Raw genomic sequence first — 22,096 nt, 5'->3', positions numbered from 1 at the left:
CTCACTGCGTAAACTTAAAGAGCATACATTACAGCCAGCATTATTCCTTATGTAGGTCTCCCTTTACTCATGTAGTCTCCTTTGTACATGTTTCTGCTGCTGTTTCATCTACAAAACCTTTGGCGTCTGAGGGGAAACATCCATCATTTTATTTCTTTTTTTTGTTTTTAATCCAAAATTGTTTTTGTTTTGTTTTTTTGTTGCGTTTGCTTTTTTTGTGGTAGTATTTGCCATATTCGACATAATTCTGCATATTTTGTGACTTGAAATGTTTTTTCACCTTCTGCTGTAAAGCATTGGCAGAATAACCACGACGACAACCTTTAACCTTTAAGGTGGTTGGGAACAACAGGACTGGTCCTGTGAGACTTCAAGTTCCAGACAGAGAATCTGCTACTGGCCAACCAACCACACATAGTGGTGGCTGACCAGGAGAAGACCGTAGTTGTGATAGTTATGGTGATGACCAATGGATGCCGACATCAGGAAGAAGGAACAGGAACACAAACACAAGTAAAAGGACTCTCCCTCTTATATATACACATTTTGGTTTCCGCTGATTCTGTTTAACGCCATTTTGTTATCAACAAACTACACATATGTCAGTAAAGATTTTCAGCTTGCATATTTAATTCATAAATTTATTTTTTCACTATCACAAAACAAATTGGAACTAAAATTTTTAAACCAATGAAACTAAAAGTGAATCCACTCTGAGCTGACACCAAACTTACTAATAACTCAGCGCTCGGTGTCATTTCACAGGGCGGTCAGTAGGTGTCGCTATCACGTTGCAACACCATCTCGGATGCAAAAACTCGTGATGGGCGTCGATGTGTTGCATATGGCTGTGCGACTTTAATTTCTGGCTTTAACTCCAGTGGGTAAAATAAACATAATCCTCCATGAACCCTCTGCTCCTGCTACAGGAAGATTTTGGTAAGTGTAACTTTAAAGCTAACCTACATTAGCCACAGTGTCGGAAATCACTCCAGAATTAGCCATCTTAATAAGGTTAAGCCAATTAAGTCTTCATTCTAAGGAATGGAAGGATTATTAAGTTGTAGTCTATGAATAAAGTGGCAAAATTTTATGCGAAATGAAGGGCGTTTTGGTTTTTTGCATTTTTGTGCTAACATGTAGCTACCTCTTAAGCTAGCTAGGATAAGTCTAGACAGCGACGATTAACCAACGCATTTTGTTTAAAAAAAAAAAAAAAAGTCGGCTTAGGTGTCTAGAAAATTGCGATTAATGGAATAAATGAAACAGACAAACAAATAAAAATGTTGTCTGATTGGTAACAAGCCGATAGTGAAGTTCACTAATGCTAATTAATTTGTAGGGCTTCTCCACGTGGTCCACATGCTCCCAGAGTCGGTGTTAGCTGTGATCCTGCCAGAGAGACCACCTCTGTACACACCGCACACAGGAAACTAGCCGTGACTCATTACACTGTCAGAAGAAAACGGGTATCTAGAGGTGTACCTAGTACTTAAATTAAGAATCTCAAGTTGTACCAAGAATTTAAACCTGCATTAAATTATAAGAAGAGGTCAAAAGTGAGGCTTTCCCCCAAACCATGAATGCAGCAATTGAGCAGTTTACTCAGAAATGTTCATTTCGATTTTAGGGGAAAAAGCTCTTCAACTCAAAAGATAAAAGGTATAAATAAACTGTATTATTCAGATTAATAGAAAATAAATGAAACCATTATCTAGCGTCCATATATTCAGAAAAGCTCGAAATTGTATCTTAAATTACAATAAAAGCAATAATACAATAATAAAAGCAAAAAAAAAAAAAAAATAGCAATTGGAATATTTTGGTACTTTCAAAGGAATACCCTACCTTGAATCTGATTTGGGTTTTTTTTAATCATCATCAAAAGATCTGTTTCCTGCCATTCTAAGCAAAGTTGGTCAAATAATTCATTTTTGTGCAAATCAGCCAAACTTTGAAAGCAATTTTTAATTTAATTCGACTGGTAATTTCTATACAACGTTTTCCATGTCTGCTAATACTGACTACCTTATGACTGTGCTCTTATTCAACAGGATAGTGAGCCGCCCCCCCCCCCCCCCCCCCTTATTTAAGCTATTTAAGTGTTTAACAGATTTGTTTGGAGGCAGATGATTTGTGGCGACCTCCTTAAAATTGTAGCCGAAAGAAGGACAAGGTTTCTATACAAGCAGTTTTTGTGTCCCAGTTTTTGCTGAAATTAAATTCACATGCCCTTTAATGAACCATATGTTATAGCCAAGCTGGGGAAAAAAAAGTAGTCACCACCCAAAGAAATAGGTTGTGACTATTGTCCACCCATTCCACTAAATAATTATCACAGTGATTTAATGTTTTAGCTGGCAGCAGGTTATTTAACCCCCAGGATATGTCTGGAGACGTATCCTGGGGTTGTGGAAAAGATCTTACTCTATTTTAGAAGGGTGACATTATTGGCCTGAGCAGGGGAAAAACTCAGGAGATTCCTAAAATGACGAAAACTGGGTTAATAACTGCCCAGTGTATTATTGCATTATTGAAACCTGTAAGAGTTGTGGTGAACCATCATCTTTGATGGAGAAATGGACCAAATCTTGAATGATCCTGATCGGAGATTACTGAAATATTTAGTTTGTAAAAACTTCAATTTAATTTATATAACACCAAATCACAGCAACAGTCTTGTCGAAGTGCTTTATATTGTAACAGAACAACCCTACGATAATACAGAGAAAACCAACAACAATCAGAAAACCATCTATGAGCAAGCACTTGGCAATAGTGGAAAGGAAAAACTCCCTTTTAACAGGAAGAAATCTCCAAAAAAACAGAGTCATGGCATTTCCTTATCTTACATTGTAGCAAACTCAAGACACTGGCACTAAATGCTATCATAGCCCTAAGAAAACCACTTCTCAATGAGGCTGTAAGGGTGGAAAGAAGACTTCAGTTTGCTTAGGTGCTTAAAGATGGTCTGAGCCCAGATTTATCCTGCTTAAGAATGATTAGCACGTCATACTGAGGGATACAGATAAATTGATGCACCAACACGAGCCCATGGGGGCAGTCTTGTGGTTGGTTTAGTTGCTCATATCTAGGTTCAGCATTGTTGAATGAGGTCAGCTACCTGAATTTACTGAATGAGCAGCTTTTTCCAGCCATGGATTTTTTTTCTTCCCTGATGGCATGGACATATTCCAAGATGGCCGCATTCATTCGGATCAAATTGTGGCAAAGTGGTTTGGGTCTCACTGAGAATCTTTGGAATGTGCGTGTCTGCATATAAATAAATGTTGTGACATTTCGTAAGCTCAATGAAATGACTCATAAAGGTCTGAGACAAATTCCAAATGGCAGCTGGTTTATGAGCTTCCAGATGAGAAGATGAAGACAAGCACACACACAGTCAGATAAGTCAGGAAGTCATGCAGGCACATGTTCATTTGACAGAGATAAAAATCCTTGTAGTCCCTTATTTGGGCAGTTACTTTGAAGGACTATCTAATCGTTATCATTATCTGAGTGGTAACCAAAGAATAAAAGCTGCACATTTACAATCACCTGTTAAATCTGATTTAAAACGCTTAAAAAAAATAAGACTTTGAAATGCTTTTTTCTATCTGAAGGTTGGGCTTCAGCCACCGTGTTTGCTGTTACAGAATTCTCACTTAAGGATTCTTCTCCATGTCTTTCTTCTGCCTCTGATGTTGTGCAGGGAAACATAAATTTTGCACACACATGCCCTGGAATGTTAACCATATTACTTTTTTTAAATTAAAAACGTATCTTTGGATGTGAATTGCAAACTCCCTCTGCCTGCAAATGCTCTTGTGCCTGTTTGATTTTGCTTCAAGACGGCTTCTGTTTGTACTTCAAACAGAAGTGCTCATGTGGACATGCAGAGGTACCTGTGGCCTGGTTATGAGGTGCAGCTTCTCGGGGGGCTGCAGAGACAACAGAACAGTGCCCAGTTCTGTGACACCCTGCTCCAAACTGAGGGTGAGAAAGAAGGAAAATTACAAAGTTCTTTGTGATGTAAGACAATGTACAAAATGCACAATTGAGTCATTCTCTCCTGACTTATTCTTTATGTAAAGGTATCTCAATCCCAACCCACAGCTGCATCCTTGCAGCTCTCAGCCCGTACTTGTCTCAGAAGCTTTCAGCCTCCCCCTCACCTCCATCTGGACAGAAGCGTCAGCTCCAGCTCCAGACCGTGAAGGCCCAGACTCTGCTCAAGCTGGTTGGTCTGCTTTACTCTGGTGTGCTGGAAGTAAAAGGAAACAATGAGAAGAGTGATGTGCTGGCTGCAGCCCACCAGTTTGGAATCACAGACCTTGTACGAGGACAGAAGGGTGGAGGGCCGAAAGAAGTCCAGGAAAGGAGGCAGAGTCTTGGGAATTGCAGAGAGAGACGGGGAAGCCTAAAAATACAGGAGACACATGTTGAGGCTGAGGTGACGGGCACGGGAGAGGAAAATTCACCAGTCAGAAAGACAATCAGTGTGTCTGTTGGCACACAGACAGCAACCATTGCTGAAAATTCAGTGGATTTTGGAAATCCGGAGCCTGCCTCCTCTGTAGCTCAAAGCCCGGATGTTTGTATCACTGTTCCACATCTCACCCCTCGCCCCGCCGTTGCCAGTGATGCAGAGTCTACATTTGGCCAAAGTTGTGACAGTGTAACGAATCCCACATCCACTTCATCTTTTTCCATTGACACTGTGCCTTTTCCTACCATCCGTAATGATTCCAGTTCCTCGGAAGCTCAGGGCGACTGTTACCAAGAGTCATCTGAGTCTGGGGACAGCATCACCTGGTTGTCCAGAGAAAGGGCAGGATTGGAGGATGGAAAATCAAACGGCACGGCAGCTGAGAGCGTAAATGCAGAGCAGCCACGACAGGTCTGCAGAGATGAGATGAACGAAAAAGAAAACTCGAGTGAAAAGAGTCCTTCACCATGCAGCGCAGCGGTGAAAGATCTAACCAAGATGAAGGAGATGATGGAAGACGCACAGATATCCATCAAGGTGAAAAGAAATTGTATTCTTTTCGTGTTGTGAGCAGGAGTTCCGTTTCATGGATTGAGTGTAGGCATCATGTATGTTCGTTGTCTCTGGATTAGTTTGTTATATGTCACACCACATGTGTTGGACACCTTTCTCACTTTGTGTGTTTTTGTCAGAACTGTATTTGTCTTATGTGTGTGCAGGTGAAGCTGAGGAGAAGAACGACAGGAGAGATGTGGGAGGTGGTGACGGTACAAAGCCCAAATGAGACGTCCATCCTGACATCACCGACTCAGGTATTTAACCCTCTGGGGTCGCCGGACGCGGCGGCGCATCAAAATCACATGACCAATTTAAGACGACACAGCTACAAGATGCGGCAGGTCAGAGTCCCCATTTCAACTTGGGTCGAAAGTGCGAACTTCACTATATACCAGTTTTTGAATTGTGTCGATGGGCCACGTAAAACCAGAGTTATGATAAAAAATACACGCGATGTTTTTTTCTGAACAAAACAGTGGCGTTTACAGTGTGAAGAACGGTAAAAACAGCGTTTTCTACAGACAGCGCTAGCAAACACTCTCCCTTTGCGAACATCCCTTCCCTATTGGTGTTAGAGTTTACCATGTCAGCCAATCAAAAAACTGATGAGTGGAGTGACACCCGCGATGGAAAGCGGGCGAGCGAAAGACAGAGAGAGTGAGCGAGTTTTCATATGTGAGACATTAGTGACGTTTAGCGTGTTTGGAGGCTGTAGTTAGTTTGTTGTGTAGTTATTGTCTTGTATTGTGTGTCAGTTAGACCGCTGAATTTCATATTTGCTCTAAAAAAGCCGTCAAAGGCAGATTTCAGTGTAAACGCTGTTCCCACATGGAAAACTGGACTGATGCACCTCCTGCTGTCAGACCTGCAGGGTTTAGGCCTGTGCTGTTCTCCTCTGTCTTATACTGAACACAAACTACATTTTTTGGACTGGCACAAATAATTTGTGTGCCTTCTTATTTGATGCAGAACACCTGATTGTTCTGTAAATAGATTTAAATGGTTATATAAAAAACGCCTGAGGCCTTGGCTGCATTTTTAGGTAAATGGTACCATATAACTTTGTTGTTTGCAAAACTTGTGCATAATTTTTAGAAATGTACAATTTCTATTTGCATTTCAAGTTATGAAAATTATTCGTTAAACATGTTTGTGGGTTTTACAGTAAAAAATATAACTTTTTTCTACTCGGATTTTGAATTTTTTGTCTGAATTTAGATCAACTGTGCTAATATAGTATACCAAAATGAAAAAATAACTCAAATTTCAGATATTTGAGGTTGTGCTGAAAATAATGATACCAAAAAAGGCAAGAAAAACATATTTTAAAGGTGAAATATAGAGGTAAAATCAAAAAGTAGTCAAAAACGGCCAATTATACCCTGGACCCTGGGTTAAGGAATAAATTGCAAAATAACTTAATATTTAATTACCATACTTTCTGGACAATAGAGCGCACCTGTATATAAGCCGCATCAGCTCTATTTAAAAAAAAAAAAAAAAAAAAAGATATACAAGCCGCAGATATCTATGATGAAAAAATAGATATTTACTGCATGTACAGAACAATCTTGTACTGCAAATGTACAAGTATGTACCTGAACAGATTCTTTCCGAACAATGCCTTTTAACACGGCAGCAACTTTGCTGATTAAAACGGAACAGTATTTATTTACCTCCGTTTTTCCTGTATTTGAAACCACAAGTCACTTTAATCATCTTCGCTGAAACCCATGAAGTCGTCTTCTTCAGTGTCGGAGTTGAACAGGCTCAGAAGAGCTTCATCACATCTGTCTCCATCAGTCTCGCTCTCCGTGTCACTGTCATCCTCCGGTGAAGTTGGCTCTGAAGGTGCGCCGCTCTCTTCGCGCAGCAGTCCAGCCTTTCGGAACCCATTGGTGATGGTGGATTCTTTCACAGCACTCCACGCTGTTAGGATCCACTGACAGACATCAGAAAAGGATGCTTTTCGCATGCGGCCAGTTTTTGTGAATGACTTTTCACCGCTTGTCATCCAAGTCTCCCGCTCAACCCGTAGTGCAGCTTTAAATGCCCGATTTACACTGATGTCAAGTGGCTGCAAAAACTTTGTTGTACCTCCAGGAATCACAGCTGGAATGGAGTTTGTTTTCTTGATCGCTGCTTTCACAGAATCTGTGATATGGGCCCTCATGCTATCCAAAACAAGCAGTGCTTTTTTCCGGTGAAAAAATCCTCCCGGGCGCTTCCCATAGCACTCCGTTAACCATTCCTTCATTAGACCTTCTATCATCCACCCTTTGGTGTTAACTTTGACCACTATGCCTTTTCGGGAGTTGTTCTTTCGGCATAGTTATGCGCTTAAAAATCACCACTGGTGGAAGTTTTTGTCCGGATGCCGTGCATGCCAGAACGCAGGTGAAGTGCGTCCTCTCATGGCCTGTTGTTTTCAACAACACGGATGATGCACCTGTCTTGTTAACGGTCCTGGTCAGAGGCAGATCAAATGTTAAAGGTACTTCATCCATATTGATTATGTCGTCTGGTCCGATGGAGTTTTCTTGTATCTTTTTTTCAACGAATTTGTGGAAGTTTTCAACTTTTTCCTGATAGTCAGGGGGGAGTTGCTGACAGAGAGTGGTCCGTGGTTTTTACGTTTCATAAATCTGAAACACCATGACGGCCCACCTTTGAAATCTTTAATATTCATTTCGCGGGCGATTGTTTCGGCTTTCAGTCGGATCTGTACAGTGGATACACCTCGGCCACCTGCTCTGTGTGTTCACCCATTCCTCCAGGACATTTTCAAGTTCAGGCCACCTGCTTTTATGTCCTCTGAAAGCTTTTCTCGACTTTTGGCATTGCATGAGCTCTTCCCGCTGTCGCCTCCAACGTCTCACCATAGACTCATTGACGCTAAGCTTGCGTGCAGCAGCGCGGTTTCCCTCCTGGATAGCAAGATCGATGGCCTTCAACTTAAAACTTGCATCATACGAACTTCTTCGTGTGGTTTCCATGATGAAGGGGCGAGGATTTGAAAATAATTACCAGTTGGTAATTTGTTGTGCGTGTTCTATCTGAACACGCTGAGGCCATGGTTCTCAGCCGGAAAAGGGTGGAGTGCCCACTCTGGGTTGGGGATGAGTTCCTGCCCCAAGTGGAGGAGTTCAAGTATCTCGGGGTCTTGTTCGCGAGTGATGGGAGAAGGGAGCCGGAGATCGACAGACGGATTGGGGCTGCAGCTGCAGTAATGCGGACGCTGCACCGGTCCGTCGTGGTGAAGAGGGAGCTGAGTGTAAAAGCGAGGCTCTCAATTTACCGGTCGATCTACGTCCCTACCCTCACCTATGGCCACGAGCTGTGGGTAGTGACCGAAAGAACGAGATCGCGGATACAAGCGGCAGAAATGAGCTTCCTCCGAAGGGTGGCTGGCCTCTCCCTTAGAGATAGGGTGAGAAGTTCGGCCATCCGGGAGGGGGCTCAGAGTAGAGCAGCTGCTGCTCCACATCGAAAGGAGCCAGCTGAGGTGGTTCGGGCATCTGACAAGGATGCCCCCTGGGCGCCTCCTGGGTGAGGTGTTCCAGGCATGTCCCACCGGGAGGAGGCCCCGGGGCAGACCCAGGACACGCTGGAGAGATTATATCTCTCGGCTGGCCTGGGAACGCCTTGGTATTCCCCCGGATAAGCTGGAGGAGGTGGCTGGGGAGAGGGAGGTCTGGGCCTCTTTGTTTAGGCTGCTGCCCCCGCGACCCGGCTCCGGACAAAGCGGATGAAGATGTATGGATGGATGGTGTTCTATCTGCTAAAGAAAAAGTAGTGTATTCTTCTTTGCATTGATTTTTCATCAATCTATCTTGTTTTTTATTCTAATTCTGGTTAGAGTCCCCCTAGTGGTGGAAGAAAAATCCACAGAATAGCCGCACCTTTGTATAAGCCTCATGGCTCAAAACCTAAGGGAAAAAGTAGCGGCTTATAGTCCAGAAAGTACGGTACATTTTTTTGAAGCTACACTAAACGCTTAAAAAATGTTTTTTTTTTTTTTTTAATTTTCTGGCAATTTTTTATGGCTTGTGGGGATAGGTTAATTGGATAATCCAAATTGCCCATAGGTGTGAATGTGCAAGTGAATGTGAGTGCGAATGGTTGTCTGTCCCTGTGTGTTGGCCCTGCGACAGACTGGCGACCTGCCCAGGGTGTACCCCGCCTCTCGCCCTATGACAGCTGGGATAGGCTCCAGCGCCCCTGAAAAGGATGAGAAGAAGCGGATGGATGGATTTTTTTTTTATGGTTTCAGGCTTTACACGTGTGACAGTGTCATGAGGTTTGTCATGAGCTAGTGGGAGATTGAAGTATTTAGGAAAGTACATTTCAGTATCACTTAAATTCCCAGTTCTGAGTCTGACAGACGGCATAATCGAGTGAACATCAAGAAACATGAAGTGGAAGAATTCCCTGTGATAAAAACTTTTATTTTGATTAAAAAATAGGATGCCCTTTCAAAACCTTACAATAACCAGCTTCTTCTTCTTAATCTTTGTTTATACTGTGTTATAGACTCAGGCAGCTGGAGACCTGAGAAACGAGTAATCATACCTGTTATACTTTGAAATGTGCTTGAAGACTGTTGCTTGGCATTGGGGCTTATTTTTGATGCCAGATGTTTTGCAATGTTTTGAAATATTACCTATGAAAGCATGACAACTAAACATTTATATAACTTAAGCTCACGCTGGTAAGCAAGAAACAAGAAATATCCATTTGTCAACAAGAATAGAGACCGCAGGAGGGAAGGTGCATTTCTGCAGAATAGAGTAGGCTGAAGAAGAGGAGGAGGAGGTGCACGTGGCCCGGCCGATGGTTTGGTGAGACGTTAAAGTCTCACTCCGTGCTCTGTGAGAAGTAAGCAGCAGCGGTATGATGTAAATGTGGTGTAAAACCTTAGCTGGGCAGGTTTAGCTCGGCTGTTGCCTCAGGCTCGACCAGAAAGAAGGTGCGTTTCATCATGTTCTCCCCCTGAGATCAGCAGCACAGCAGACATATTTGCTCTGTGGAAACTTTGCCATCCTTTTACCTGGTAAAGGGTAAAAGATTACCACAAGAATCTCTGATGTCTTGATGGTAAAGCAGTATCTGTTTTTATTTACGTGTCGAGAAATTTGTCAATTGTTTAATGTGAATATGAAAAACAGGAATTGGAAAAAAGTGTTTATAAAATGACATGATCACCAGTTAATTTCTTTTTCTTCACTTGTTTCCTGTGAGTGCTGCAAATAGTGAAGTCGTTTTTTATTCAAACTGTGGTGATCAGAGAAGTGAGTGTTAAATATTTTAGCTGGTTTCAGTCTTCCTTTCCAGCTCTCATCAAATAACTTCAACTGGAGGAATGAAAATCCAAACTTTGATATGAAACTTAGATTTCAGTGGTAAAATAAAGTCTTTGTCCCGTCGCCCCTAATCCGACAATCACGTTTCAACCGTCGTTGTTTTCTCTGTATTATTATTACCTCGCCTACATTATAAAGCACTTAGAGGCAACTGTTGGGGACTCATTTTCAGAGAAGCACCTCAATAAAATAGTTTGTTAGTCCAGTTTATCTGCAGACAGATGAATTCACCTTTGTTTTAAAGTTTGAATGAAAGGTGATATTTTGTAATGGTTTTAATGGTTTCTTATTCATCTTTCAAAAAGCCACAGACAGATGCTGAGGAACTCGAGCCTCCTCCCTCCCCTGTCCCCCCATGCCCTGTTCAGAAACCAGAGATCCAGAACCTTCCACCTGCTGTAACCAGCTCTCCCACACAACCAGAGCAACACCACAGCACCACCTCTGAATCCCAGTCTTTCTCCAGCAGCAGCTTCACCTCAAACCCCGACACTGAGCTTGAATCAGCGCCGGCGCCTCAGCCGCAGGGCTCTGTGGACGAGTGTGACGAGCAGATAGAGAAGCTGTTAGAGGACGTCATGATGAGCCTGAACATCCTGCCCAACTTGGAGAGTAACTGTAAGAAGTTGGAGTCGAGCCACAATGTTTGCCGAGTCCCAGTTTCGCAGGGTGACGCAGCCCAGGGTCGGATGGATCCTGTTGCCAGTGCAGCAGAGGTTGCTTTCTTTCAGGATTTGGAGTCGCAAAGCAACCAGACGTCAGTGGAGACAGGTAGAAGCTTTCTTTGTAAATACACATATATTTTTAATATCACATTATGAAATAGTTGTACAGACCCGTAGTAAGTTTTTTTGTTTTCTGTATTTTTATTCTTTTGTTAAAGACTCCTTAGCATCTCTCCTCACTGCTCCACAGGCTCCAGGGTCTCATTACTGGCCTGTTATTGTTTGTGGCTAGCAAACAGTTTTTAGGTCCATTACTGCCACCTTCTGCATGCAGTAGTGTATTACATCTTAACAGTATTGGGGTTGATTGTTTGTTTGTTTGTTTGTTTGTTTGTTTGTTTTTTGAGACAAGACATTGATCAATTTTAGAATAAGGACTCAAAAATCCTGACCACTCCTCACTGCGAATGTACTGAAGTTTACTGTTCAGCATTTAACATTTATTTTGTGTTTGTTTAGTTACATTTTAACAACATGTAAAGCCTTACAGTTTGTCTTTATTATTTTTTATACCTTGTTTTGTCTAAAACCTCAAACAGTTCTTCGTTCCTTGGATTAAACTTCAGTGTTTCTGCAAAGAAAATGAATTTGAAGAATTAACTGAGAGCAGGTGGAAGAGAGCCTGGACAGAAGAGAAATAAAAATAAATAAATAAAAAAGTCAGTAGAAGCAAAAAAAGAATACATGTGTATGAATGAGAGGGAGACAGGTGTAACAGTGAATCTGCAAATAGTAGAGGTACTGGGAGTAAAGCAGGTTTGTGGTTTGGAGATGGGCAAAAAAGTGCAGGAGCTGGATGTTGCACAGTTGAAGATGCTCAGATTTGATCTGGATGTGAGTAGGAGGGACAGCTGAGGCTGAGCAGTTTGTAGACGACTGTTTTAGACTTCTGTCCTTTTTATACTGATTTTAAAAAGGCAGAGGTGTATTTTCAGAGAGTAACACAGTAGGACCTTTTTCTTTCTTTTTTTTTTTTAAAGCACATTACATGTTATTACAGAAGCAGACTGAGTTGAACCTGACTTAAGTCTCAGTTCAAGTGCTCTCACTGCTACCCGTCCTGCTGCCCTTCCTCCTCAGTTTTTAGGAGCTTATTAATTGGTACTTTTAATTGGATTTTTTGATTGTCACAGAAAATGTCTATAAAAATACAGGGCTTACAATTCACGTATTTAAGATGAATTGATAGTCATCCTTCCGCTTGCTCGTTAGGTATCCATTGTTGCTTTGCAGCTCCAAACCAGCCCAAGTTGATCCAGCAGCAGCAGCCGACTCCCCAGTGCAACCCAGCTGTCAGATCTTTATGGCAAATCGATGGATTGAGCTGCCAGGGTTTGCCCCCATTCAAAAGTCAAAATTCTCTGTATCCGGAAACAACCACAGGCTCAGCCCTGTCTTCAGCTTTCTCCACCAGAGGCCAGAAACTCCATTACCCAGCATTTCAGCCACCATCCTCACAAGATGATCAACAGAGTCTCGAGTTTTTGCCTCTGCCAAATGGAGATGGGACACAGTCTAAACCCACTTTTTCCTCACCTTGCATGGATGACTTGCGGCTTCCTCAGCGTCTCTCCCCATTAGAGCCAAGTTCATCTGCAGCTAAAGGTCAGCCTCTACTCAACAACTCAGCAAACCCTGAACACGATGTCCAGCAGCAGCCATCCTTACGTAGGAGACCCTGGCTCTCGGACAACGCTGGTTCACTGCAGTTTCCCTTTAGCAGCATCATTTGCACAGGTCATAAAAGTACATCTCCATCACCAGATCCAGATCACAGCTGCCAGTCAAAGCAAGAGCAGCAGGAGAAGGATTTGCATTTAACAAATAGAGGAACCAGTGCAGAAGGTTGCAAAGGGAATAGCTTGAAAAAGAGAGGAAAAAAATCAGCAGCAGAAGTAAAATCGTACTCCAGGAGGCTGAAGGAGAGTTTCAAATATAGACATGATGACTCTACAGGAGACGGGAGGAAGAGAAGGCGCACAAATGATCAACAAGACTCCACCGGTTCTTGTTCTGCGTACAAAGATTTAAAAGTCAGTGATGGAACAAAGAATTGTTCAGTGAGTTTGTCAAGTAACAATGTGCTATTGAAGGAAAGAGAAGTGGCTATCAGGTCTTCAAATGCACCATCTGGACTTCCAGGGAAACCCAGCAAAATGTTGCCCGTCATTGACATTGGGGAAGAAAAACCCTTTGGCACCAAGCCGTCTCGGATCAGGACCAGGGGCTTTATAAAAAAATCTCAAGAGGCAGCAAATAACACAACCCCACCTGAAACGCCTTGCATTTTCAAGCCTGTCGTCAGCAGAGCTCAGCTTGTGAGTCAGGATGGCGTCTCGCTCGCGAAAAGGAAACGTGGTAGACCCCGAAAAATAAGACCTGTAGAGGACTCTACACAAAGTGTTCCTGCCGTTGTTGAAAACAATGAAAATGTCGACAATGCGCAGGTCGACAGGGACTTGCCAAAGGAGCAGGAGGAGAAAAAAATGGAGAGGACGTGCAGGAAACGGAGGAGGAATGAGAGCGAGGTGGAGGTCAGCGCAGTGAAGAAGACTGCGAGTGTCGAGCACACTGAAAAGGCTGAAGAAACCAATAATGACTGTAACGTAAAACCCGGGACAGTGAATCAGCGGCACGTGGTCACTCTGAAGGACATTCAGAAGCTTATTAAATGGCAACAAGCACGAAGAATGAAGTCCAAACAGACCCAGGAAACACATGAACCTGCAACAGGCACAGATGGCATATTGGAGAAAGGAGTGGACATTAAAGACGGGACAAACTCTGAAGAACATCACAAAGGTTCAAACATCGCAGTTGATAAAAATCACAATCTTCTTTTGAGCCCGCCTGCAGAGACAAACAGTCGTATGAGCGAGAAGAGGAGTTTGGATGGTGATGAAGACCACCCAGTGTCCTTAGACGTTGTGGAAGAAGATGAAGCCAAGGTGACACCGGAGAGAGAGCGACCACTGGGAAGTCCTTATGAAGGTACTTTGAATTTTGCTGTTTCTGTTGCCATGGTAAATTAATTGGATTTTGTTTTGAAGGTTGTTATTCAGAATGAATGATTACATTGGTAGTATTGATTTTTCTGCTCTATGCCAATCACACAGGCACCTCCGAGGATGGGTTGGCATAGTGTGCTGTGGCTTCAGGCCATTTGTCTCTTGCAGATGGGAGTAAACTGTAAAAACACAGACCATAAACGGTCACGTTGGAGCTAAGGCACGGTGTTTGTGTCGCCCCCATGTGGGCTGACTCAAAGCCGCATAGTTTCACTTCAAGAGACCAAAAAACTTTTCTTAAAGTAGATGCAGATTTAGACATAAAAAAAGAGAAAAAACTAATAAAAAAAACTGAATATCATTTCAGGTTAAACCTTGCAATAGAGCAAATTTACATTTTAATATTTTTTGTCTTTTTAAGTCTGCTCAGAATTTCAGTATCTGTTCAGACATCAGCTTCAATACGGCCATTTTTTTTTAAACGTGCTGTTGCACAATCCAGTGCATGATCAACATGTACTTAAGTGCTGTTTGTCCTGCAGTCTGGTTGGACGGCACCTTCATTTCTCAGTGGATCTACTACATTAAAAAAAAATCTACCTTGGAAGGAGAATGCAGTGTTTTGTGTAGGAAACACTGTAAAATTCTCTCTGTAGGCATGTGTCCATGTTTGCTTTTGCTATTTAGTTTCTTCCTTTTTTATGTCCTCAGTTATGTCACAACAGTGGGATGGCACTCGAGCATTTAAAGCATGCCATAAAGCTTTCTTTCCATTTGGCTGTGCAGGTTCCTGACATCTACTAGCTGTTATTTTCAAACTAACCACCTAACCCTGCTCCTTCCTGTGGAGGACCAAGACTAGGTGGCAGCCTGACCAGGTTGCTCTTGTGGCGGTCACCGTCCAACTCCAGGCCTCACGGGCAGGTGTCCTGCAGGTTTTAGATATCGCTCTGGGTCAACGCACCTGAATCAAATGATTAGTTCATTTCCAGGCCTCTGGAGAACGTAAAGAGATGTTAAGGAGGTAATTTAGCCATTTAAATCAGCTGTGATGGATCAAGGACACATCTAAAACCTGAGGCCTGGAGTTCCACACCCCTGGTCTAGGTGGATGGACTTCTGCTCTACTGTCTTTGACTTCAGCTGGTGATTAAAGTTCTTGTTTGGTCTGGAGATGCACTGTGAGCTCAGTGGCCACTCGATTGAGATGATGCTGGTCCATGCTGGTGCGCTGAGCTCTCGAGGGCTGCAGAGCAGAACAAGAACAGAATCACTTGAAAGGCAGCTGATCTTGTGTTTTATTTGCTGACGGTGTTTGCAGATGAGACACTAACGTCAAAAGCTCACTGCTGGCTATAGAGGCAGCTGACTATTGATCAGTTATTTATCATCGGAAAGTGTGAGTATGCCTCTTTCTGCTTGCACACAAACATGCACGCACATGCTCCTGCTACCCTCACAGTCTCCTTCTGTGGCACAGGGAAATCTGATACAACGGGGTCTCCATTCCTCAATGATGACTGCTCCTCTCACAGTGACACCCTCCTGCCTGAAGAAAACACAGCTTTGGACTTCATGTTGCAGCCCTTGACCACGAAGATAACCAGTACAGACAAAAAGGGAAAAGAAGAGGAGGAGGAGGAGGAGGAGGAAGAAGAAGAGGTGGATGTTCTGGTTTGCTCCCCAGAAAAAGCATCTCAGACCAGAGAGTGTGAGGGGTTCCTCAACAACATAGACATGACTCCGAATGAAGATGAGGAAGATGATGTGAATGAGATTGACGTGACTGGAGACGAGGCAGAGTAACGTCATGTACGTGTGTATTTTCTACCCCGTCCAGTGGTCGGCTCTCACTCTAATGCTGTCTCTGTTCTGGTTGTGTTTATGTTCACATGTCACATGAAGTTGCGTATAAAGATTCATTTTTACATTCTTCACTTCATGTTTTCACCGCTTTGGGTTTTCGTTTAGTTCCTTCTGTATACGGTTCAAAAAGATGTTTCATTTCCTTTAATAATATTCTAAAGAAAAAGTTTCTTTTGTCAATTTTATAAATTTTACATTTTCAGCGAAATTGTCTGATGAATAGAGGAAAAGGCACTTGAGTGGCCTTCAGTGATGTCCCTCTGTATGTTTCCATTGTGGAAAAGCTCTGTTGTTTTAAGTCTATATTTGTAAAACTGTTTTATGTACATCAGTACATAATTATGGTTTATTAAACGTTTTCATGTGACCGCTTGCTTTCTTTAAAAAGCACCATAGCTGAACACAAGAGGGCACTACAGAATATACACTCACTGGCCACATTATTAGTTACATTTTGCTTGAATTCTAATTGGCATAGATTTAACAAAGTGCTGGAAATATTCCTTTTCCATTTTGGTCCATATTGACATGACAGCATCACATGTTACAGCTGGTTTGCTCCCCAGATTTATGAGCTACACATTTATAATGCAATACTTTGGATTGAGCTCTGGTATCTATGGAGGTCCTTTGAGTGTCTTGCTGGAAGCAGACATATGAAGATTTGTACACTGTGGTCATAAAGGGATGGACTTGACACACAAAGCAAGGTAAATCTATGCTTTTATGTTTACACCAGAACCATCCAAATACTGCAGAAGAAACCGAGACGTCCAATTACGAAGCAGTTTTTTCCAACCCCAAAACCAAGCATCGGGTGGTTAGTTGAGTTACTGTTGCCTGCTCATCAGCTTGCAGCAGTCTGCCCATTTTCCTTTGTCCTCTGCCATCTACAATTAATTTTTACCCAGAGAGCTGGTGCTCACTGGACATTTGATCTTTTTCTGATCTCTCTGCATTGGAACATCTCAGAAGATTCAAAGCATTTATTGTCATGTGTACAAAGAAAAGCATTTCTCTGTACAATGAAATTCTTTCTCTGGTGTCCACACACATATGCCGGTTAATATGTACTAATAGATAAAATACAAATAGCATGAATAAATAAATGGAGACAGAAGTTTCAGAAATACAGAACAAACCAACTTTCTTCCTCATTCTGATGTTCAGTTTGAACTTAAGCAGGTTTTTTGTCCTTCACTTCCCTGTGAGGCTCTTATCTTACTTTGGACAAATAGAAATACACACACCTGTAGAGGGCGCGCTTCCTGCTCCCTCCGCTTTCTGCTTTTTGAATCCAACTTTATTGTCACCGGAAGTGTGTGAGGGAAACGGCACACACGTGTTTTCGTGCAGGTTTGAAGGTTACAGAAGCAGCGGGTACTGCTCCTTGCTTGCTGTCCGGAGGAGAGGCTCAGCGGGACGGCGTGTTTGTGGTTCGAGACCCGGTGTGAGCAGAACTGAAGCGGAGCCATGGATCCTGTGAAGGCGCAGCAGCTGGCGGCGGAGCTGGAGGTGGAGATGATGGCTGACATGTACAACCGGTAAAGCCCAAACAAGCTAACCTCTCAGCTAGCCACAGCAGTCTGCTGTGAAGTGTCGCGGCTTTTATGTGTCAAACTTACATGTATTTACAGTGTGCCAGAATAATGTGCAAAGATAATTACTGTTTAGTGAAGCTGAGCCTGTACAGCTCATCGTTAATGCGAGCAAGTGTCCTGCTGGTGAAGCTCATTATTATAAAGGCCCACCAGCCGGCATGTTTAAGGCAAAGGGTGGCTTCTACTAAAGGCTGGCAAGGGTTAAATCCAGTGTGGGATAGCATTTATTTTAAAAAGAGCTATAGTGACTAAAATTTAAAGGCCTGAGTTTAGTGCTTAACTCACTGAATTTACTTCACATGTCACAATTTTACAGTATAAGCACAGTACGGCTTTTTCTCATAATATAAAGATGTCCTTGTGTCATAACACAGTAATCTACTTAAATGCCGTCACTTGTGTAAGAGTACATTCATTCATATTAAGTTAAGTGGTTTTGATCACAAGTATTTTTATACTTGGAAGAAGCAGCACAGACCTGCATCTCTGAATGAAGAAAAGACGAGCCTGGTTAATATTTATCCTTTCATGACCTTGCACAAATTATACATTCATGTGCTTTTAATAAAGTCTTGCAGTTAAAATCCACTGAGTCAGATTCAGTCAGTTGCCAAAGAAAATAGTTTATGTACTTTTATGCAGGTGTTTTTGGCTTGAAAGAGACGAATAAATATACATGAGCAATGAGTTATGGGTTTGTTCAACCATTCAGATCAACAAACAAGCAGTTTGCTTGCTTTACTTTTTTGACTGAGGTTTGATTGGCTCTTGGCTCTCTATCAGCTTACTGGGATTTTCTTCTGCAGTAATTTGATGGCGCCCAGTTATTGACATCACTCCATAAACCAAATACTAATGTTTGTTTACATTTTGTGGATGGAAGTGAGCAATAATTCTATCAAATTCTAGTTAACTAGTTCTCTACATTCATATGATACCTGGCAACATCTTAGAGCCATTAAAGATATGTTACTGGCCACCTAATTAGTGCTTGCTCATACGTGATAATTCCCCTTTTGCCTTTAGCATAGATATAAAAAAAAATGGTGGAAACATTCCTCAGAGATTTTGGTCTGTATTGACGTGATGGCGTCACACAGTTGTTGGACGTTGTCAGATGGGCTGTTCTGTTTAGTTGGGTCTGGTGGTAGGCGAGGCATGTCATGTTTGTTTGTTATGTTTAGTATCTTTTGACAGGAAACATTTTGACACGTCAGTAAGTTGATGTTTCAGATTTAGGGGATTTTATTGGTATCCCAATGCTGGCAGTACTTTTAGAAGTACATAGTGTAAAATGCCTGTTTTTAACAGTTTAACTGTTTCTTGTAGTTCACCAGAACAGTGACAGTAACTGGGCCTTTCAGGCAGTTAGAGGCGTTCGTGGCTTATCGTCTACCTTGTTGCAGTTTTTTGAATCCTGGGGCTGGATGTGAAGAACCTAACCAATAATTTTAATCGGGTTAAAGAAATAATCCACTGAAATGTGATTTATCAGGTCACCATCACTGTGTCTCCTAAGGCAAACGGTGATGGTGACCTGCAGAAGGAACTTAAGGCTTCTTCTGATGAGCATGGTGTTGTATTAAAAGACATTTGGCTAGATGAAGTGCTGTTGGATAGACTCATTCAGCAACATGAAATGAGAGATTGATGACTTTCATGTGTTTTGAGTTTGGTCTCTTTGTGAATCTCCTGCAGTGAAGAGGAACTGGGTTTAATGTCCGTCGGTGGTCATGTGGTGTTTGTTGGGCAAGGATGTATGAAATTCTGTCCTCGGGGCTTATCCCTGTGAAGACTTTGAGGACAAAGGAAGTAATTAGTTGCCATTTAACTTTTTGCTAGTTCTTCTTTGAAGTATATAATTAAACTGAATCTGTGTCTCTCCCTGCTCTGATGAAGGATCTGTGTCAACACTGGGAAGCACATTTCTGCTGTGACATGAGCCAGAATACATTTTATTTGCAGAAATTCTAAATACTCTTCTTAAATGCACCTTTTCTTGACCTAAAAGTTGGTTAATTTAACATCTTTATGAAATTAAATAACTATTATATCAGGTCATATGAAACTATGAATTTTAAAAGGAGAGTATTCATAGCCAACTTTAGGTTCACAAAATAACTCCAGCAGATGGCGCTGTTCTGTTTTACTAAGTGACTGTTGTAAGCAAGTCATAATGGGGACCCCACAATAAGGTGCTTATGCGTGAATATATCATGTAGTAACACGTTTGTTATGTTTTAAAAATGTATTTTTATCATCACTCTTAATACTGAAGAATCTTGACTGTTTCCTTCCTTTCCTCTCAGAATGACTAATGCCTGCCACAGGAAGTGCGTACCGCCACATTATAAGGAGGCAGAGCTGACCAAGGGTGAGTCGGTCTGCCTGGACCGCTGCGTGGCCAAATATCTGGACCTTCACGAGCGGCTAGGACGCAAGCTGACGGAGCTCTCAGTCCAGGACGAGGAAATGATGAGGAAGGCGGCTGTGGGGAGCGGATAGACGTGGATGAAGAAAACAAAATGGAGAATGATGTGGGATCAAAAGGTCATGGGGATGGGGTTAGCATGTGTGGCTTCAAACAATGAGAGACTTGTATTTTAATTAAAGGGTGGGAAATAAAAAAAAAAGAAAAGTGTGGAGTTAATGCTGTCGAGGGCCCGCTGAGAGAAACTGCCTCTTCCTCAGAAACTTGGTGGATCAGCAGCATAAGGACATGTTGAAACTACTCACAGTGGACCAGACACTCTGGATCTTTTCCACTTTCTGTACGTTGAGCCTGGACTCTCGAAGTCACTTGAAAATCTGACTGAAAAGGAGAAAGGCCTCTGATGCGTAACACCAGAAAGCTAGAAACCAGAAACCTGGTTACATGTGACAGGTCCAGACAAATGCAAAGAATGATTCAACTTTAATCTTTATCTCAATTCACCCTTTGAACTGGGGTCAGATTTTTCTTGTTTGGTTTTGGAAGGCACTGAAAGTAAATATAGACTCTTTGCAAAGCTGCAGTTCAACCCGTGGAACTAGTTTATTTACAGTTGTCTGTCATGCAGACATGTCAGTCCTGTGCAACACCTCAGAAACAGCGAATCATGGGTCAGGGCATGCACAGAATTCATTATGGGCTGAGCCAAAATGTCTTTTTTGTACTATTCATAGTTTACTCTTTTGACCCTGGTTGGTTCTTTGTCTTTAACAGCTCAGATAAAAACAAAAAAAAACACAATGCCTGAACTTTGCTCATTTTGTCATGCTTGTGTAGACTGTGTTGTGCTGTGTGTCAGTGGACCATGTTTTAGTGTGCGTGTCTCTTTTTCTTCATGTTTAAACCACAGTGACACAGCTTTTCATCTGCACTGCAGAGAAGCTGCACAGTGTGCTGTTAACTCTAATAAAGCGCTGTCATCGTGTAGCCTAGCTTCATGAGTGTTGGAAGTATTTATTCTGGCCCTCACACGAGGTTTGTGGTATGGTTCGACTTCACTCTCGTGCAGAGTGTGTGAATGAATATACAGTAACTATAAGATGAAATACAATGAAATCTCGAGTGATTATTACAGATACAACATAGTGTTTTTCTACATTTTGAAAAAAAAAAGGTTCTAAAAGTTTTGTTGATATGAAATTTTCTGTGAAGAATTCTGAAACATGATCACAGAACTCTTTCCTGGTTTAAGAAAAACTGCTTTACAACTTCAGGCCAGGGACGACCGCGCTCAAGGAGGGAGGCTGATTAACCATATCTACAATCAAGAGATGCAGATATAGAGGGTTTAAAACATGAAGCAAACCACTGGTTACACAAGAAGAAGAAGGCTAGATTAAACTTTGCAAAAAAGCATGTCAAAGATCCTGCTTGGCTAAAACTAAAAGTCATTATGGACAAGTGAAAACCTGAGCGTCGAAGGAGAGACACCTTAAGATCTCAAACACGGCACCATCTGTCAGACATGGTAGAGACAGTGTTATAGTTTGAGCATGTATGGCTGGCAGTGGAACCGTGCCACTAGTGTTTATTTGTGACCAATAGAGCATGCGTTTCAGTTACTGAAGGCAGAGAGAGCCACAAACAAGCAGCAACTGAAACCGGCTTTCAGCTTTCTATCCATAATGCAGGCAGTGTCTGGATCTAAAGATCTTTCTCTAGAATAAGTAAAGTTTGTGCATTTTTACTCCTGTGTACCAGCATGACGTCACCAGAGCAGGAACAGCAATGCGTGTTATTTTTTTATTAAATGTATAATTAATGAGTTCACTGCAGCTCTCGCACTCTGCAAAGCCATCTGGTGGGTCGCTCTGAATCAACCAAACCGAGCAAGTGTGAGACATTGTTGCTCCCACCGCTCAACAGAACAACACGTGTGATGTTATAACAGAACTGCAAACTGCGCAACTGAGACGGAATTATAATAACCGGTGGATTTCAAGCGGTTTGCTTCAGTATTAATTTTATATATCCCATGCCCCCGCCATCCCCAGC

General features: G+C 42.2%; 2 protein-coding genes across 4 annotated transcripts; both read left to right on the top strand.

Annotated features, from left to right (window-relative positions):
* The first annotated feature begins 88 nt into the window (after positions 1–88).
* On the top strand, positions 89–16,332 carry LOC146573240 (uncharacterized). 3 transcript variants are annotated; one of them, XM_085277903.1, is made up of 9 exons: positions 89–513; positions 766–939; positions 3,878–3,996; positions 4,095–5,026; positions 5,209–5,301; positions 10,716–11,181; positions 12,348–14,126; positions 15,465–15,542; positions 15,624–15,764. In XM_085277903.1, exons 3-8 carry the CDS (start codon positions 3,894–3,896, stop codon positions 15,500–15,502), a joined length of 3,411 nt encoding a protein of 1,136 aa, XP_085134029.1. In that variant the 5' UTR covers positions 89–513; positions 766–939; positions 3,878–3,893; the 3' UTR covers positions 15,503–15,542; positions 15,624–15,764. The 3 variants fall into 3 exon arrangements, with proteins under 3 accessions (XP_085134029.1, XP_085134027.1, XP_085134028.1); XM_085277901.1 differs by lacking the exon at positions 15,465–15,542 and having other exon boundaries at positions 90–513; positions 15,624–16,332; XM_085277902.1 differs by lacking the exons at positions 89–513; positions 15,465–15,542 and having other exon boundaries at positions 673–939; positions 15,624–16,332.
* A 1,003-nt stretch (positions 16,333–17,335) lies between these two features.
* On the top strand, positions 17,336–20,222 carry timm10 (translocase of inner mitochondrial membrane 10 homolog (yeast)). Its single transcript, XM_085277900.1, has 2 exons — positions 17,336–17,553; positions 19,920–20,222. Exons 1-2 carry the CDS (start codon positions 17,483–17,485, stop codon positions 20,113–20,115), a joined length of 267 nt encoding a protein of 88 aa, XP_085134026.1. The 5' UTR covers positions 17,336–17,482; the 3' UTR covers positions 20,116–20,222.
* The last annotated feature ends 1,874 nt before the right edge of the window (positions 20,223–22,096 follow it).

This window comes from Mchenga conophoros, linkage group LG6, assembly GCF_057382185.1.
Source record: "Mchenga conophoros isolate Kocher_MC1m ecotype Shallow Benthic linkage group LG6, M_conophoros_male_GT1.1, whole genome shotgun sequence".
NCBI classification, from domain to species: Eukaryota; Metazoa; Chordata; class Actinopteri; order Cichliformes; family Cichlidae; genus Mchenga; species Mchenga conophoros.
This window is presented reverse-complemented; position numbering and strand designations above follow the sequence as displayed.

What these genes read in the sequence shown, in the direction of transcription:
- LOC146573240 (XM_085277901.1), top strand. Translation starts at nt 3,894, where the DNA reads ATGCAGAGGTACCTGTGGCCTGGTTATGAGGTGCAGCTTCTCGGGGGG. An exon ending in CACCCTGCTCCAAACTGAGG is followed by an intron (nt 3,997 to 4,094) that starts GTGAGAAAGAAG and finishes CTTTATGTAAAG; the next exon opens with GTATCTCAATCCCAACCCAC. An exon ending in CCAGACGTCAGTGGAGACAG is followed by an intron (nt 11,182 to 12,347) that starts GTAGAAGCTTTC and finishes CTTGCTCGTTAG; the next exon opens with GTATCCATTGTTGCTTTGCA.
- timm10 (XM_085277900.1), top strand. Translation starts at nt 17,483, where the DNA reads ATGGATCCTGTGAAGGCGCAGCAGCTGGCGGCGGAGCTGGAGGTGGAG. An exon ending in ATGGCTGACATGTACAACCG is followed by an intron (nt 17,554 to 19,919) that starts GTAAAGCCCAAA and finishes CTTTCCTCTCAG; the next exon opens with AATGACTAATGCCTGCCACA.